This window comes from Dothidotthia symphoricarpi (genome assembly GCF_010015815.1).
Source record: "Dothidotthia symphoricarpi CBS 119687 unplaced genomic scaffold P153scaffold_27, whole genome shotgun sequence".
NCBI classification, from domain to species: domain Eukaryota; kingdom Fungi; phylum Ascomycota; class Dothideomycetes; order Pleosporales; family Dothidotthiaceae; genus Dothidotthia; species Dothidotthia symphoricarpi.
The window spans coordinates 164,134-179,194 of record NW_022985034.1 but is presented as its reverse complement, the minus strand read 5'-3'; the positions used below and the strand labels follow the sequence as shown (position 1 = coordinate 179,194).

The following is a 15,061-nucleotide window of genomic DNA, read 5'->3' as shown; positions in this document are numbered from 1 at the left end:
ACTCCTATTTCAAGCTGCTGGAAATGCCTTCAGAATCTCGAAATGTGTTTAATCTGTATTGCCGAGCTCTTGGAAGTTCTCGTTGATTACGACGGTTCTAGTGCAAAGCAAGTTCGGGCTAAACGACGTGACTGGTTTCACAAAAAGAAGATAGGAACGCCAGGGTATAACGTTCCGGAGATCCTCGACTCAACGCAACTGCCCGTAGCCTATCCTTGCCTCACTTTCGAAAGGTCACTGTCAAGTCACAGGTAGACGGCTGCTTACCAACGGTCACCCCGTTAGCGAGGGAATGAACGTTAATCTCATGCCCAATTAGCAACCACAGATTATGTTGTCGTGTTTATCTTCAACTCATAAAGGGACTGCAGCAATTTCGCTACAGGAAATACATCTCCGAGCATTGTCCTTGCCCTCTGGGATTCCGACAAACTCTATGAAGTCCTAGAACAAACCATCCTCCTGTCCCAAGAACCTGGAGAGGGTTAATAAAGATGGAAAGGCATGCTCAAAGAGAATTTAATTGTCTACTCCCTTGATCACACCGTAACCGCACTCCATAATCAGGCTTGACCCCTGATCCTGTTCGTCGGCTTTTAAGCAGCGAGATACGCAAGTTAACATCGAATAATTGACCATCATTTTCTGCTCTTCTACATTTCAGAGGAACTTGTTGAGCGTTGACTATTTGCCGGAGTCGCAACCACTTCAAGTAGCATATCCAAAAATGCGCTCCTTAGTGACAGAAGTTTGTACAACGGCCCTCAGACGACGTTCTTACAAGGTGTGCTGCTCCAAACAGCGAAGAGTTCACTGTGCTTTGTCTTTTACTTTTCTCTGTGCTCTAAGATTTTGGGAAACTCTTGCCTGCGAATGTTCACTCGTTCTGTCCTCGGCATCGGTCTCCAACCAGTTCACTAGAAGCATAAAGCGGTTTGAATGAAATGGAAGGACCATTTGACAGCGAATTCAATTAAGAATTAGTGCTACGAATTTGATATAACCGGCCGTCCGATTTCTAGCTTCTACAATTGACGTCTGGATCTCTTGTACCTATACCATCAGAAATACCCTACCATCGATGATCATCGATGGTCTTTCTAAAGCAATTCATGAGATTCTCTACTGAGCGAACGTAGCATTCGTCTCTACAGGCCGGTTTCTTCTTTAGTTTTTCAAACAAGTTTCTGCCAGACGTCGTTGCCGCAGCTATGGTTGAAGTCAGAAAACCCTTTCAACACACACGGACGCGGTATACTTCTCCAAGATCAACATACGATGGATACTCTGTCGTAATTTTATGCTTTTCTCAATTGTGTGCGCGGTAATTTCTATCCTGCCCTTCTCGATAGCAAGTCTCCATACCATCGGTCTCGCCATGAAATCCAGTTGGGCTAGCTTTGAGAACAGCCGAACCACGGGTGAATAGGTATATGCGAATTCCTTCCTCGCTCGACGTCCGCGAGAATGCGCGCCAGTCCGGCGGTCTATTCAGGATATGGCAGTAAATACATCCGCCCCAGTCACCCCTGATGATCCTACCTAGATATACTGACAACTATGGCAGTTGCTTGCCGTCGCCTCGTTTCGGTCTCTCTGAGCTCACCAAGGGCAAACCTTTCTGCCTACACCCTCTGCGTCGCCTGACCAAAAGACCAGTCACTCTCGTTGAGCTTCTTACCAACTTGACGAAAAGTGTAATGAGTTGATATGGGGTTGAATTATGACCATTCACTCGAGATACCCCAATGCATTGCCGCGGAACCAACCGTTGAACTGGATATGGTCAGCTATTGGGATGACCAGGTGAACGATATAATCACATCATCCAGTTCAGCATTAATCCTACCGTCAAATAATGTCGTCAGACCACAGATCCCTGCCGTACAATGTCTGTAACAATGCAAAATCAACACCGTTGATAATTCTCTTATCTCTACCCCTTTCCCGCCTCGCTCCAAAGGCCCAAAATAAGACCCTCGCCTCGTGTCCGCAACCCACTAGCCATGACATACTGAAGCACAAGTTACACTTCGTCAGAGCTGTTGTACCTGAAGAGATGGCGTGCTTCAAGGAGACTATCGCAAAGAAAAGTCATGAGTCAATGAACTTGAAATGCGTCGAGTCCTCCAGGAGAAGAGAGCTAATTTATTTGTATGTAGGCCCTTGACGCATACTTAGTTTGTCTCGTTGATATAACTAATAACGTTTTCAATCATTGTAAACTTCTAGTCAGGCTCAGCTGAAGCAACATATCTTGAATTTTCTTCAACCAGGATGGAAAGGTTCTCACGAACGTAAACCGACACAAGATTCAACTCCTGTTTGTGAGTGGTGGCGAACACAATAGACATCCCCATAAGTTCTCTCTCATGTTTTGCGTCATTACCTTCTCCAACCATGACTGCACACTCGTTGTCTACGTATCTAATTCAGCTGATACACATGCTTGCACAAGAGGTCTCATTCATCAATCCAGGCTTGCAGGAACAAATTTTCATTTCGCTTGCTTGCATACAGTCGCAATGATCAAGCTTAGGATACTACCGACTTTTTTTCTCGCCGCAAAAGCTTCTGGATAAGCTACATGTAGAAGCCAGAACATCATAATCGTAGCCGCGTAAGCCCATTTATCGTGGAGTGAGAGAGAGAGCTCTCTGCTAAGTCGTAAATCATGAATCGTGACTCATGTCCAAACCGTCCAATAATCACAAAAGCCCACCCCGCCTATGCATGCCATTGTAATCAAACTCCAAGCACAACGCCTATGCTCTATCCATCTATGCCCATCACGACTCCTCCGGTAAGCTGCGCTTGGATTTCTTGGCCGGCCTGCCCGCTGTTCCAGAACTCGACGGCGTCGGCAGCTTCACATTGAAGTTCAGGTGTGAACTCGCATCAGTGCCTGTGGGTTGCGACATGGGCTTCTTCCTGGCAGGATTCAGCCAGAAGGCTGGCAGCGCAGTCTTTATCGTTGCCAAGCGCTGGCCGAGTGCGTATTCGACGTAGTTGTGCAGGATGCCACGGACAGTCTGCAAATCCTTCACCTTGCTCATGTGCACAGCGTCAACAATTTCCATGCGGAAGTAGACTTGGCCATCTTCAGTGGAGATCTCACGCCAGTGGATCCAGAGCGTGATGGTGTAACCTTCTGTCGTGACGGACATATGGCATGTGTCGAGCTGCGAGGGGGCGCGGTTGGGGTATGCGAGCGTGTAGAATTGGTACATGTAGTTGACAATGAGGGCACCGTCGCGGGCGGCTTGGTACGAGGCCTGGACCTGGCTCTCGCCGAAGCAGGCGGACTTCCACTGCGCAGTCAAGAAGGGGAAGTGCGTGTTCGCGTGATGAACGACACTGAACCTGGGTGTGTTAGCTGGGACGGGAATGGAAATGCCGGCTGTGTCACATACCAATCGGCTATCTCGTCCTCCTCTCGAGTGAAGGGCATGTGCAGGGCGGGCGTGCGCGAGGTTGCCTCATCCGCGGTGATATAGCCAATGCAGCTGTCGGGCTGTGGGCGCGCGAGATTGCCCCACAGCTCCGGGACAGTTTTGCGCGGCGGTGCAGGGGTGAAGGCCTTGACTAGGTTCACCTGGTCCTTCAGCGTCAAGCCCTTGATTCCGTCGTTATAGGCCTCGCCGCGGAAGAGTACATGTTCCGCCAGCATCTGGCGAGCCAAGATCTCATTCTCCACCGAGGCGGCCCGTCGTGTGTCGACAATCATCTGTGCATGCGGAGAGGGCTGCACGTCGCGACTGCGCTTGAGTGTATCCACAAATTCGGCAAGCACCCTTGGCAGCGCAATTTCCTTGTCGACTGTGATGTTGTAGCCGGCGAGTTGCTTCCTGTCTGCATTGGCCGAAGCATTGCGCGTCGGCGATGGGTTGCGTGGGACCGTCATGTCCGCTGACGAGCCTGTGCTGGGGTCGAAGAAGTCGAGATTCTCGCGTGTGCTTGGGTTGAACGAGTCGAGGTTCTGCCGTGTGAGAGGCAGCGGGCGTGGACTGCGGTCGAGAGAGCGACCTCGTGGCGTGTGAGGACTGGCGGTGCGCAGTCGGGGCGGGGTGTCAGGCTCGAGCGAGCTCGCGCGTGGTTTTCGAGGACGAGGATCGATGGCACAGGCAGCGCAGTCGTGGATAGCAGTGCAGACACACCGAGTGCGATTGTTGGGGGATGAGGGGGAGGACAGCGGCGCGCGTTTGCCTGGTCGAGCTGCCTCACGCGCCGTTGCAGAGCTGCATGTGGGGCTGCTCGAGCGCACGCGCTTTCCAAGCATCATGAGAGCGTGGGTGAGAGTGGCCGTGGTGAGGCGGGGAGTGCTTTGAATTCAAGGCGCTCTGGTGTGCCGTGGAGGGTGTTGTTGTGGGCGAGTGGAGTGCTCAACACGATCGTGACGCAAAGTCAGGTGTGCCAAGCCCAGCGGAAATTGTGGTGGACAGCCTGGTAGAACGGCAAGCACGCCTGCAACACACCATTCACATCTGCCAGGCAAGAAGTAGTCGATAATGCGGCTGGGGTGGAATGTGCACGCTAGCGCAAGCTCACAAAGAGCAGTCGGGATCTTGACGTTCTGTTTCACCCACCATGTGGAGGCAAACAACTGGACACAGCCCTCCAGAGGTCAGTCAATGATGACGTGCATTGCTGAGTGAAAGACACTTACCTCGTGGTGCAAATTCTAGTGCACGCATCTCTATCCCAACAAGACTAGGACAATTATGGGTAGCCACCCTAAGCTGCCCATCCGAATACTCGACACAGCTTACAGCAAAGACAAGCAAGTCCCGGCCGCCCCTTGACCCCAGCCGAGAGTGATGTGTAGTGCAACCTTGTTGACCGAATGGTTGGGGAGCAATGGGATCTCAGCCACTGTATACACTGTAAGAACCCGCATGTTGAGGCCAGCGAAGACTCCAAGTTTACTGGATTGTTCCTGTCATCGACGCTGTCGGCCTTCTTGTTTAGATCCGTGACCCGGTTCTCATCTCGTTTCCGGCTCATTACTACGAGTTGCTCTGTTGAAGGTATATAGACACCCTTTACACGTTGACTCGCATTCCCAATTGGCCGGCTTGAAGTTTTCGTTGAATGACTGCTTTCTCTAGTCCGGTAGGAGCTTTTTGGATCGACTCGTTGGCTACATTACACCATGTACATGAGTAGAGCCAATTCCTGTGATTGCGAGGTAGCTGTGATATGATGAGGGTCTTGGAAATTAGGATTGAAGCGTGGCTCTACCATCTCTTTTGGTCTGATGCATTTCGATATAGAAATTAGAGAAAGCTCGTGACCCCGCAGGATCGTTTTCTTGATAAGGTATCCCTGACACTCCGCGTAGAGATTGTTGGGTGACGACACGCAGGAAAGTGAGGACTTATGTGCAGCAAGGATAGCTACACTGTCCACGGCAAGAAGCATTCCTCGATCCAGTTCAACCCCGACTAGTTCAACAGGACACCCGAGGAGCGCCTGGAGACGAAAAAGCAAGTCCATGAAACAGGATCTTTCGACTGGAGGGATGGCATGAGGCTTACACCAGGTCTCGACTCTTTCCGTAGCGTACGGCGGGGTGAGGCGGAGGATAGCCTTTGTGTAGGCAAGTTCGGTCTCATCGCGCAAACCCACAATGATGCACTCATCGCATCAGGCGAACACTATGCAAACGAGTACTGCACACAACCAAAATACCGCTACTCAGCAGAGTGTCTCGGCCAGCCTTCGACGGAAGCATCGATTGTGGCGGTGGCAGGGAGAAATGGTTTACTGATCACTTCATCGTACGTGGCGGAAAATAATGCGGAGTGGTTTGCACTCCTCGATCCCTGTGAAGGAACCTCTCCGACTCCTCTCTTCGGAAGGGCAGGTACTGATGGTGTCGTGGGTCCTCGCTGCTAACCTTACAGAACCGGTCCCGCCAAGGATGTCCTGGAACTCCGCTGCACTCGTGTCAGTGCGCAGCATACGGGGTCTGTGGATAATTGGCTTTGGTATCAATTCCAGCAGATCTTTGGGCATGGCTCTGTCAAGTTTCCACGTTCGCCCGTCGTCGAGCCATGAGGGTTTTCCTCTTGAGTGACATATTCCACGGGACCGTTGCTAGTAGAACAGCCGAAGACGCCATCGATCTTGGGGAACTCAAGGAAGCAGTTGAAGTAGGTATTTGCAGCGTAATTGCCTCGTGCAGCTGCAACACTTGTAGCTGGGCTTGCCTCGGCGTCTCCCCCAACTGGACCGAAACGAACATAGGTTCCTACGTCTTCCCTCACTCACTCTACCAGGTATGTGTTAACGACGCGAGCGTAACGAGTCAATCGATATACAATCGGTTTGTGGGAGAAATCCGTCAATAGGTTCCACACCACGCAGAGCAGTGTGGAGGTGCATGTAATGTGTCCAATCTTGTATTCGTAGAGGTGCATCTCGCGCTCCTAGATGTCATCTCAATTTCCGTTTCGGAAAGGGTTTATGTCGCGTCACGCGCAGAACAGGGCACGTGTATGAGGCGCGAGTTCCTGCTGTGTACATGCTGCGGATGCGCGTAGAGGTGCATGGTGGAGATGCGTCGTGAGGAGATCGAGTTGTGCGAGACGTTCATCGATGATCCCCACATCGGCTTTGAGCGATGAGAGAGAAGAGTGTGCGGTACGTGTTTGCGTCTTGATGGTTTTGGATTCGTGTGCACGTCGGACATATCTGTAGGGATGTGTCAAGAGGATGCCTCGTCAGGATGAGCGAGTCGTGGCAGACGTTTGTCGACGATGCTTGGAGCGACGAAAAAAGATATGATGCAGCCTCACGCAGAAAGGCAAGGAAGGGCTATGCAGTGCGGGTTCATGTTGTGATTATGGCGAATTCCAGGCATGCCGAAGATGCGTGTAGGGACGTGTTGCGTGAGGGCGTGCTCTGCGTGAGGAGTGCATCGCTGGGGGGTACGCGACGATCTTCACGATTAACGTGCGACACCATCACGGGACCTGGTGTGAATCGCAATTCTCAAGCATCGCACTGCATCACGAAGTGAGTGAAGCAAGTTTTGCAATGGTGCTATGGAGAGAAACAGTTGGTCAAACATGTTGAGCATTTTTTTGCATTAGTCCGTGGTTCGGAGTGATTACTCTGTGAAGTACTGTTGCTCTTGGCGTCCTGCGCCTGCTCTGTTCTACAACCATCAGGAGAGCCCCGTCATCAAAGCAAGGCGAAGTAGATGTCTGCAAATATCAAACCAGCATAACTGCTCTTGTGGAGCTGAGGTTGCCATAGACGAAACCATCTTACGAAGGTTATTCCAGTCAGACGCCATGCCATCGACCGCCAACCAGCAAGCAGTGTTTACACTATGAATACCCTTGTCAACTGTGATTCCTTCTTGAACATCTCTCGCATCAGGAGGTAACCGTCCACCTCCCTTGACTTGAGCTGATGCAGGATGCATCGCTGCATTGTTCCGAGCAAGCCCTGCTGCTGCTCATCCGCGGAATTTGTGAAGGTGTGGTATGCGATAGCCGAGTTCCAGTATACAACTAGATCCTATCGCACAGAATGACAGTGCTAGCACTCACAGTTTGCTGCAGACGCGCATATACGCGCTCGGCGTTTGACCGACCAGACACGCTGCGAATCCGTATTGAGCGAGTGGGTTTGGGTTTGAGCGTCTAACGCAGCGCGGATTTCGTTTATAGCGACTTGCGCGACGACCGCAGAAGATTCGGGGGCATATTCCGCATCATGATGGTAGATGGAACGGGTTGTATCGACTTTGACTGGTGTCTATAGACCGAGCCTGCGGCAGGCCACTGAACACGTGAACGGCGCGGTACGTCGAGGTGATGTGTCTCTACTCCCCAAGAAACGTTAGCCCTTCCAGACGAATGTGAGCGAATACATGCGACATGATGCTGGGCTCGAGGGAGCCAGCGAACACAAAACGACGCACATGGTTTCCCCAGCCGGCCTCAAGTCTCATGTACGGAGAGAAGGTTTCCAACGATGGCGTGGCACTGCGGCGTCGGTGAGCCACAGAGAAGCGCGGAAAGAACTTCGCGACAATCGGTAGAGCATCGTGCCTTGGACATGTCTCCCTCAGTGATAGCAACAGCATGCTTCATCACCGATGGAGACTGGCCTCCTAGTATGCATTCCGGTTGAGGTGCGACACGCTCGTGTAGACCGGGCTTCGTGGGCACATCGAAGGTGCGATCGGAGTAGACGATGCATCGACCAGGGTCATGGGATGCATCAAGAAGGAGATGCGGGTATCAAGAGGTAGCATAGCGCACGTAGAGCCCATAGAAAACGGGGAAGGAAATGTGGTGGCAGCTCACGGCAAACGCCGAAAAAGAGGACCGGGCTAGCGCCAGGATGATCCCTGCCTGGACCAAGCGCCACGACCACCCGCATTCGTCCTGCACGGTATTGACTCAACACCAGCTTCCGGTCATGACCAATTTCACGTATATCACAATCCAGTCAAATATGCTCCGTTTTTCTGCTCATTTGAACGAATGTTCTTCCAGTTTCCATGGGCCATACTCCTCGCTTCGGATGGTCAGCCCATCTTCGAATCAGTGATCACGCTGTATTACCCAGCTTCCGAAATGCTCGTGAACATTGTTAAATATTCTCTTGGAAGTTCCCAGGCTGTGTAGTGGATATGTACTCCACGTATCACATCGAATGCGCATCTTCAGGCGCATAATCAACAACAGCTAATCGGCAAAGTCACGCGATATCAGGACGAAGTATTTCTTTTGCACTTCTAACCAACTCGAGAAACCCGACAGCCCCCCCATAGTTAAGCACTCTGTGCTCGCAAATCTTGGGACTGGGAAAATCCTGCCGTGCGGCGACTTTCGCTAAAACCTCTCAACCAAATCCGAAGTGGCTGAGTAGCTCAGGATTTGTTATTCCTTCTTTCTTTGCTCACCATCGTTGAAGTCGTTATTCAAGCGCTTACACTAAGCAAACATCTACTCACGCTGTAATTATGTATTGCCTATAGCTTCTTCTTCAACATCTTCCAGGTTCTACGGCTTGAGACTAAGATTGCAGGATGCCCTCATGAATATCGACGTGTGGTGTGGGTCAGACGGATTTCACTTCGGAATGACGACGCTAAACCGCACTTCTGGAACATTACTTAGTCTGCACAGCACCGACCCTGTGATCAAGAATACTTCTGGAATCGCTTGACTGTATCGGAAGAACTGTTTTCTTGGGTCCAATGGGATCAATCGAAGGCAGCATATTATATCGAATTCTGACTAGCTTGCTTGTTCCGAGTATTCAATTCCCCGCAGAAGTCTACAACACTCGTCCATGTCAGCAACCCCAAAGTCCTACTCATCGAACAGACTCACCGAATCTCAGACAGTACTACCTACCTCACTTTGATTGTTCAGCGTATTGATCCAAAAACGCGTAGCTGCAAAACACTTCGCTTCATATGACCCAAGTTCTTCCTTCACATTGTGGTCACAATCACAGTCTCGAGTAACGATGCGAGGGATCAGAGTCTATGATGGGCTACCTTCCTTGTTGGCCGGCTCGCGCTCTGCAGTCGTGCTAGTAAAAGGCTTCGTGTAGGTTCCCAACCTCAGCTTGAATTTCTTGGTCAGCTTGGCCTTGAATTTCGGCTCAAGAATCCACACAAGAGAAAAAAATGAATGCTGGCTCAAGTATCCTTGCGTCAGGGACTTGACGAGGTGCTCTTCCAATGCGATCAAGACGCACCATCAAACAAACGCATCACGCGTGAACATAAGATGAAGAGATATGCAGTCAGTTTGTATATCCAATGGAAACCCAGGCTGCGACTACCGGACTGAGCTTCACTTTGGGGTGATCTCTAGTCAAGAGCCTCCTGTTCAGTCTTCTTCAAGATTACTTTACCGCCATCAATACGAGCACCCGCTGTTTCTACTACAAAGACGTGATATGCCGCATATGCTGTACAGCAATCAATCTAGCTGACATGCATTGAGGCATTTTGGAAACTGAACCAAAATAGTTTCGGCTAGACGACTATGGAGATCCTAGTGGTTTTCTAGACGTGAGTCAGGGTTCAAGATCTGGGATATATTCTCCTAGTCTCATGACCCGGCAGATCTTTCTTCTTCAAGCTCTGTATGACTATTGAAACGTTAGCAGGATGCTTAACAGGCCACAGAAGATCATGTGTTCGAGATTTTGCCTGTTCTGCAACCAGTCGATGGCTTTACAGGATCGGACACGAGTTGTTAGCAAACATGATTGTCGCTTAAAGGCTGTCTCGTCGAACACGGTGAACCTAGTACACTACCGCATAAATGGAATCCTTTGTCAAAACATCTCTTGGATCTAAATGATCTACCGAAAGGTGGGCTCAAGCTACAAGAAGACTTCATTGAGATTCAATGATGTATATGCTTCTCGCACTGATGCGGTATATCAGGCAACCTTCCACTGCGAATTGCATCCCACAATTTGTTACGCCATAATGCAAGAATCCTGTTCGCCGATTTACCAAGGTTGTTCCAAGAAGTAACTACGTTTGTGCGGCTATTGAGGGTACGATACCTCTGAATTGACTCCTTATGTATTATTCAAGATCAATAGAGCGGACTGGTAGATTCAAGCCTGGAAAATGGCAGATACATACCAAGGGGCATTGCTGACTGTTGCCGTTAGTGCTGCGCCCAACTCGGCACATGAAATTCTTGATTATTCGTCAAGAAGACCCCAGGAGATAAGTCCCTCGAATCCAATTGAGGACAAAGAATATGAACATGTTTGAATCAGTTAACCGTTGTTGCATGGCACAGAACCACCGGAAACTCGAAGGTACGTTTTACAGGAGCAGTTGCTCAGTCCCTGTATGCTTCTTTTCGAGACAGACAAGATAGCGTGGGAATACACACAAAGTGCAGTCTGTAAATGTAATGAAGTTGGGAACGGCTGGTAAATCTTGAATAAACTCATGCACCCTACCCTTATCCGCACTATGCCGATTTACATGAACATTGATTAATAGTACCACCTTGTTGAACAACATACCCGCCTCGAACTAAGCCACGGAGAAGATACTTTTCCCGTCTTAACCGGGTATAGCAAAGCGTCAACAAGGAGTATTGGAGTCACGATACCTCGCTGGCTTATAACTAGATGACCTAGTAAACGAGCTACGTTGAAATCTTGATATCGCCATGATTAAACCATTCAAGTCACGTAGACCAACATTATGGCGAGCTGCCTCATTTTCTTGGGCAAGTGTCGTTGCATCTGAAAGTGTCAGCTGCTGAATGTCGACAATTGCTCTAATATGTGCCCAAGCAGTGAACTTTCGTTGCACAAGGGTGGGCGCAGAAGTTGCTAGTCGATCTCGGACGTATGTATCGACCTAGAAAGAAATCTAACACAGGGTAACGCATATATCCAAGGGGAGATCTTCACCGTCGAAACGTAAGGAGATCCTACTTCTAGAGGCTTCTGGCTACACTACGATTTCGATGGAAACGGTCCAGACTATATTGTGAGCGGAGATGAAGTCAGTAGTCTAGAAATGCTGCAACGCAGTGAGACATTGTTCGGCTCCGAGATTATATCACTTATTTTGAAAAAGAAAGAACGAGAAACATATTCAGAGAGCGGCCTTGAGAGCAAGATTGAGGATATTCCCGCATATCACAAAATTGGTATTTTGCATAGATATTCCCTTCGAACGTGTAAATGTTGGAGGAAAAGAGGTTCTGATAAGACTAATGTAGGCTTCACTTTATTCCGTTGGCAAGTAGCCTCCGCACTCAAGCTACCTAATTTGTTGCAACGCCCGAAGAATTCCTCACAATGTACGATTTGACTGTACTCGAGAACATCACACCTTCCTTCTCAAAAACCTTAAGTCGATGTCAGGAAAATACATACTTAACAGGATACTTTCTTGACGACACCATCCTTATCTGGCAAGTGAGAAAACATATGGGTCAACAACCATAAAGGACTATCGGAGAAAGGAAGCATCTACATTATGAGTTCTAATCGTTCGAGAATCATGGGCTCGCAGTATAATGATCGTGAAACTCCTGACTTAAGGTCGACTCGATAATTTTTAGAAACTTTAGGGCCGTAGTTTAAAGATTCAAGGAATCTTGATACTCTCTAATAGCTTAGGGGTAGATGGAGTTGAGAAGGCTTGGTACCCGCTGAATGGATGGGATAAACAAGCCATGCCTGTCACTGTCAAACTGAATCTCATATCTTGAATATACCTAAAGCAACATATGGAAGGCCAGTACTAATGACGTGGCTGCCAAATCTTAACAAAGGCATACTACTGCAACCGCTGTAACGACTCAACAATTTATACCCGCGGTTGAGGAGCAGACACGCAAAGACTACATAATCGATATTGCCACCATCATGGCATACCACATTCCGAGTGGCTTCGCGCGGAGTTACGAAATGGACGGTGAAATGCTTATATGCAAAAAGCAAAGCAGTTAAATAGTAAGAGATGGACTTCACGGACGTGATGGTCTTCTATTACCACAAGGTCTCACCCCGGGACGAGCTTTTGAGAATATTGTAAGATAAAATCAGGCTCACTAGATACTATAAATTTGTCAGGTTCCTACCCAAGACCGAAAAGTACTTTATATTTGAGTCGTGGCTTATAGTTGTGATTTTAGTGTCGCAAATGTCGTTGATGAAGAATCTGTTCGACACCGTGCCCACGGACGGCAGATGTTAAACGATGAAACTCATGGCGGGAAACCGACAGTAGTAGAAGGAGCCCCACCTGAGAGCAACCCGGTTAGACTTCCCTTGGAAATGATCAACATGACATCGTTAACAATAGATGTGGAATGTACATGCCCACTACCCCACAGGAGATCAAGGAGGTTGACGTGGTTAGGATTAGGTATTTGATACGGACGAAATCATGAACATCCGGTGAGAGGTGCACACGCTCGTGAGCGCAGAATTGAGCGACAAATCAATCGACTAGGTGTTGTATAGCACGATACTGCTTAAGGCGTGGAGGCACGCTTGGCTAAAAATTGTAAGATCATGGGGATGGAGTTTTACTGAAAAAGCCGGGAAAAGAAGTTCATAGGGCACCACGAACACCATTATGGACACAAATAGAGTAGATGGACCAAATAGCATTACAATCATGATTGACATTCGCCACCTCCTCGCACTCCTAGTTGTCTCCGTGGAGTTGGCGATTCTCAACGCCATATGCTGTTCGATGATGGTGAATTTGGCCAAGATCATGTTTCAGCGAAGTCCCACAATTTGACAAACAGATACAACTATAGAGACATTGTAGGCCGGATCCAAGGCTCTTTAATAGTCGTGAACAGATCTCTAGGCGTAATAGCAGCAATAATTCCAAATGAGATTTTCCACTGAATGTGAGTAGACGCTATTTATGTGCAGTAATTGGCAAACAAAGTCATGTACACAGACTCTCGTACTACTAGTATTATGAACACGGACCTTGGTCAATAATGCTGAAAGCTATCTAGTCTTTATATATGAAGGAATGTAACATTTTAAGTCCGCTTTCCAAATACCAGTATCAAGGCTTTCTTGGATGCGAGCATAGTCGAGGTGATGCATGCTGGTTATGTGCTCAGATACCAGGTCGATCAGCAACCTCATCTCGAAGAAGCTTGAGGCCCTAAATTTGAAGTTGGACCGCTGAACAAACTCAATATTGGTTTTGATCTTACTAGGCAAGATTACTAGGGTATGCTCTTTGAACAACACGCTCGAGTATAGGGCTCCCTCGACTAATCTTTTGTGACCGGGCATGGAAGTCGAAGGTGTACAGTAGTAGTATCTATCAATGAAAGATGTCGAGGCTTCCTAGATGTGCAATAAAGACCAAAAGTGAAGGGAGTCGATTGGAATTAAAGAATGAAGGAGCTTGCTGTTCCCTGAGTGTGTAATGCACACCAAATTCCCCGGTTAAGCGGATAGGATAATAACTCATACTTGCTCTCATCCAGCTGACACGACTCTTGTGAAGGTCTTTTACCACAGACAAAACGTAATTTGCATAAGAAATGTTACCTTCATTCCACATACCAATTGTCTAAGTCGATCTCGTTGCTCGCTTCTAATGATACACCCAATCCGTTAACAGTTTGCTGCAGACAACAATATAGTCGGCCTAGGGTGGAGATGCAGCGATGAGAAGTAACGGACTAGATTGCCAAGATCATGTTATTACACCTCGTGGCACATTGGGAAGCGCATTTAGTGTTTTGACAGCAGTATCTGGGCATGAATCGCTTGCTACGAAGGGTGATAGCTGCATTCTATCCTGTGACCATCGTGGCAGAAGCTCCTGATCTATAACAAATCGCCGTGCTAGACATAAGACGATATCGTCCAATCCAAGATATGGCCAAGTCATCGTGAGGAGCGGTTTGGGGGCTCTTCGTGCTGAGTCCTCGATCATAGCATGCCGAAAGACCAGTTGAAAAGCCATAGGAAGATTCAGCGAATTGGTGCGACCAGTAGGTAGTGAGCAGTCTGAACTCGTTACGTACACCATGACACGATGGATTGCATTAAGACTAGCCATGGATCTATTGAACGTGTAGCATAGACCTACAAGAAATCTGCCCAGTATCTTTACTTAACGTATTTGCCAGCCAGTGAGAGTATGTCCCGGCCAAATTCAAAATCGTGATGAGAAATCTCGTCGTAGGAGCAATAACAGTAGTTGACTCCACTGCGCGCACAGTACCAGGATAAAATTCCTTCCAACTCTCAATATTAGGCTACACATCACCGTACAGCAAAGGCCTGAGAGGACGATTCTATTTTCAAGTGTTATTAACAAGCTTTTGAGATGGTGCTCAAGACCAGATGCATAGGAAGACCGAACAGACGTTTACAAGATGTAGCTCCACAGAAGTGTGAAATCACAGGGACTTGGTGCTGTTCATCTTGTTCCCGAATTTGGAGCATAATGCCAGCGTTTTGGGGAGGGACAGTAGTAGAGCATAAGGTTCCATAATTACCCTGACGGGTTTTGTACCAAGCGTGTTCAAGACTTTGAAAA

General features: G+C 48.6%; 1 protein-coding gene across 1 annotated transcript; it reads right to left on the bottom strand.

The window, feature by feature from the left end:
* Nucleotides 1-2,789: 2,789 nt before the first annotated feature.
* Nucleotides 2,790-3,904, bottom strand: P153DRAFT_303566 (uncharacterized protein; the record flags this gene model as incomplete). Its single annotated transcript, XM_033664523.1, has 2 exons — nucleotides 2,790-3,357; nucleotides 3,414-3,904. 2 exons carry the CDS (start codon nucleotides 3,902-3,904, stop codon nucleotides 2,790-2,792), a joined length of 1,059 nt encoding a protein of 352 aa, XP_033518075.1.
* Between the last annotated feature and the right edge of the window lie 11,157 nt (nucleotides 3,905-15,061).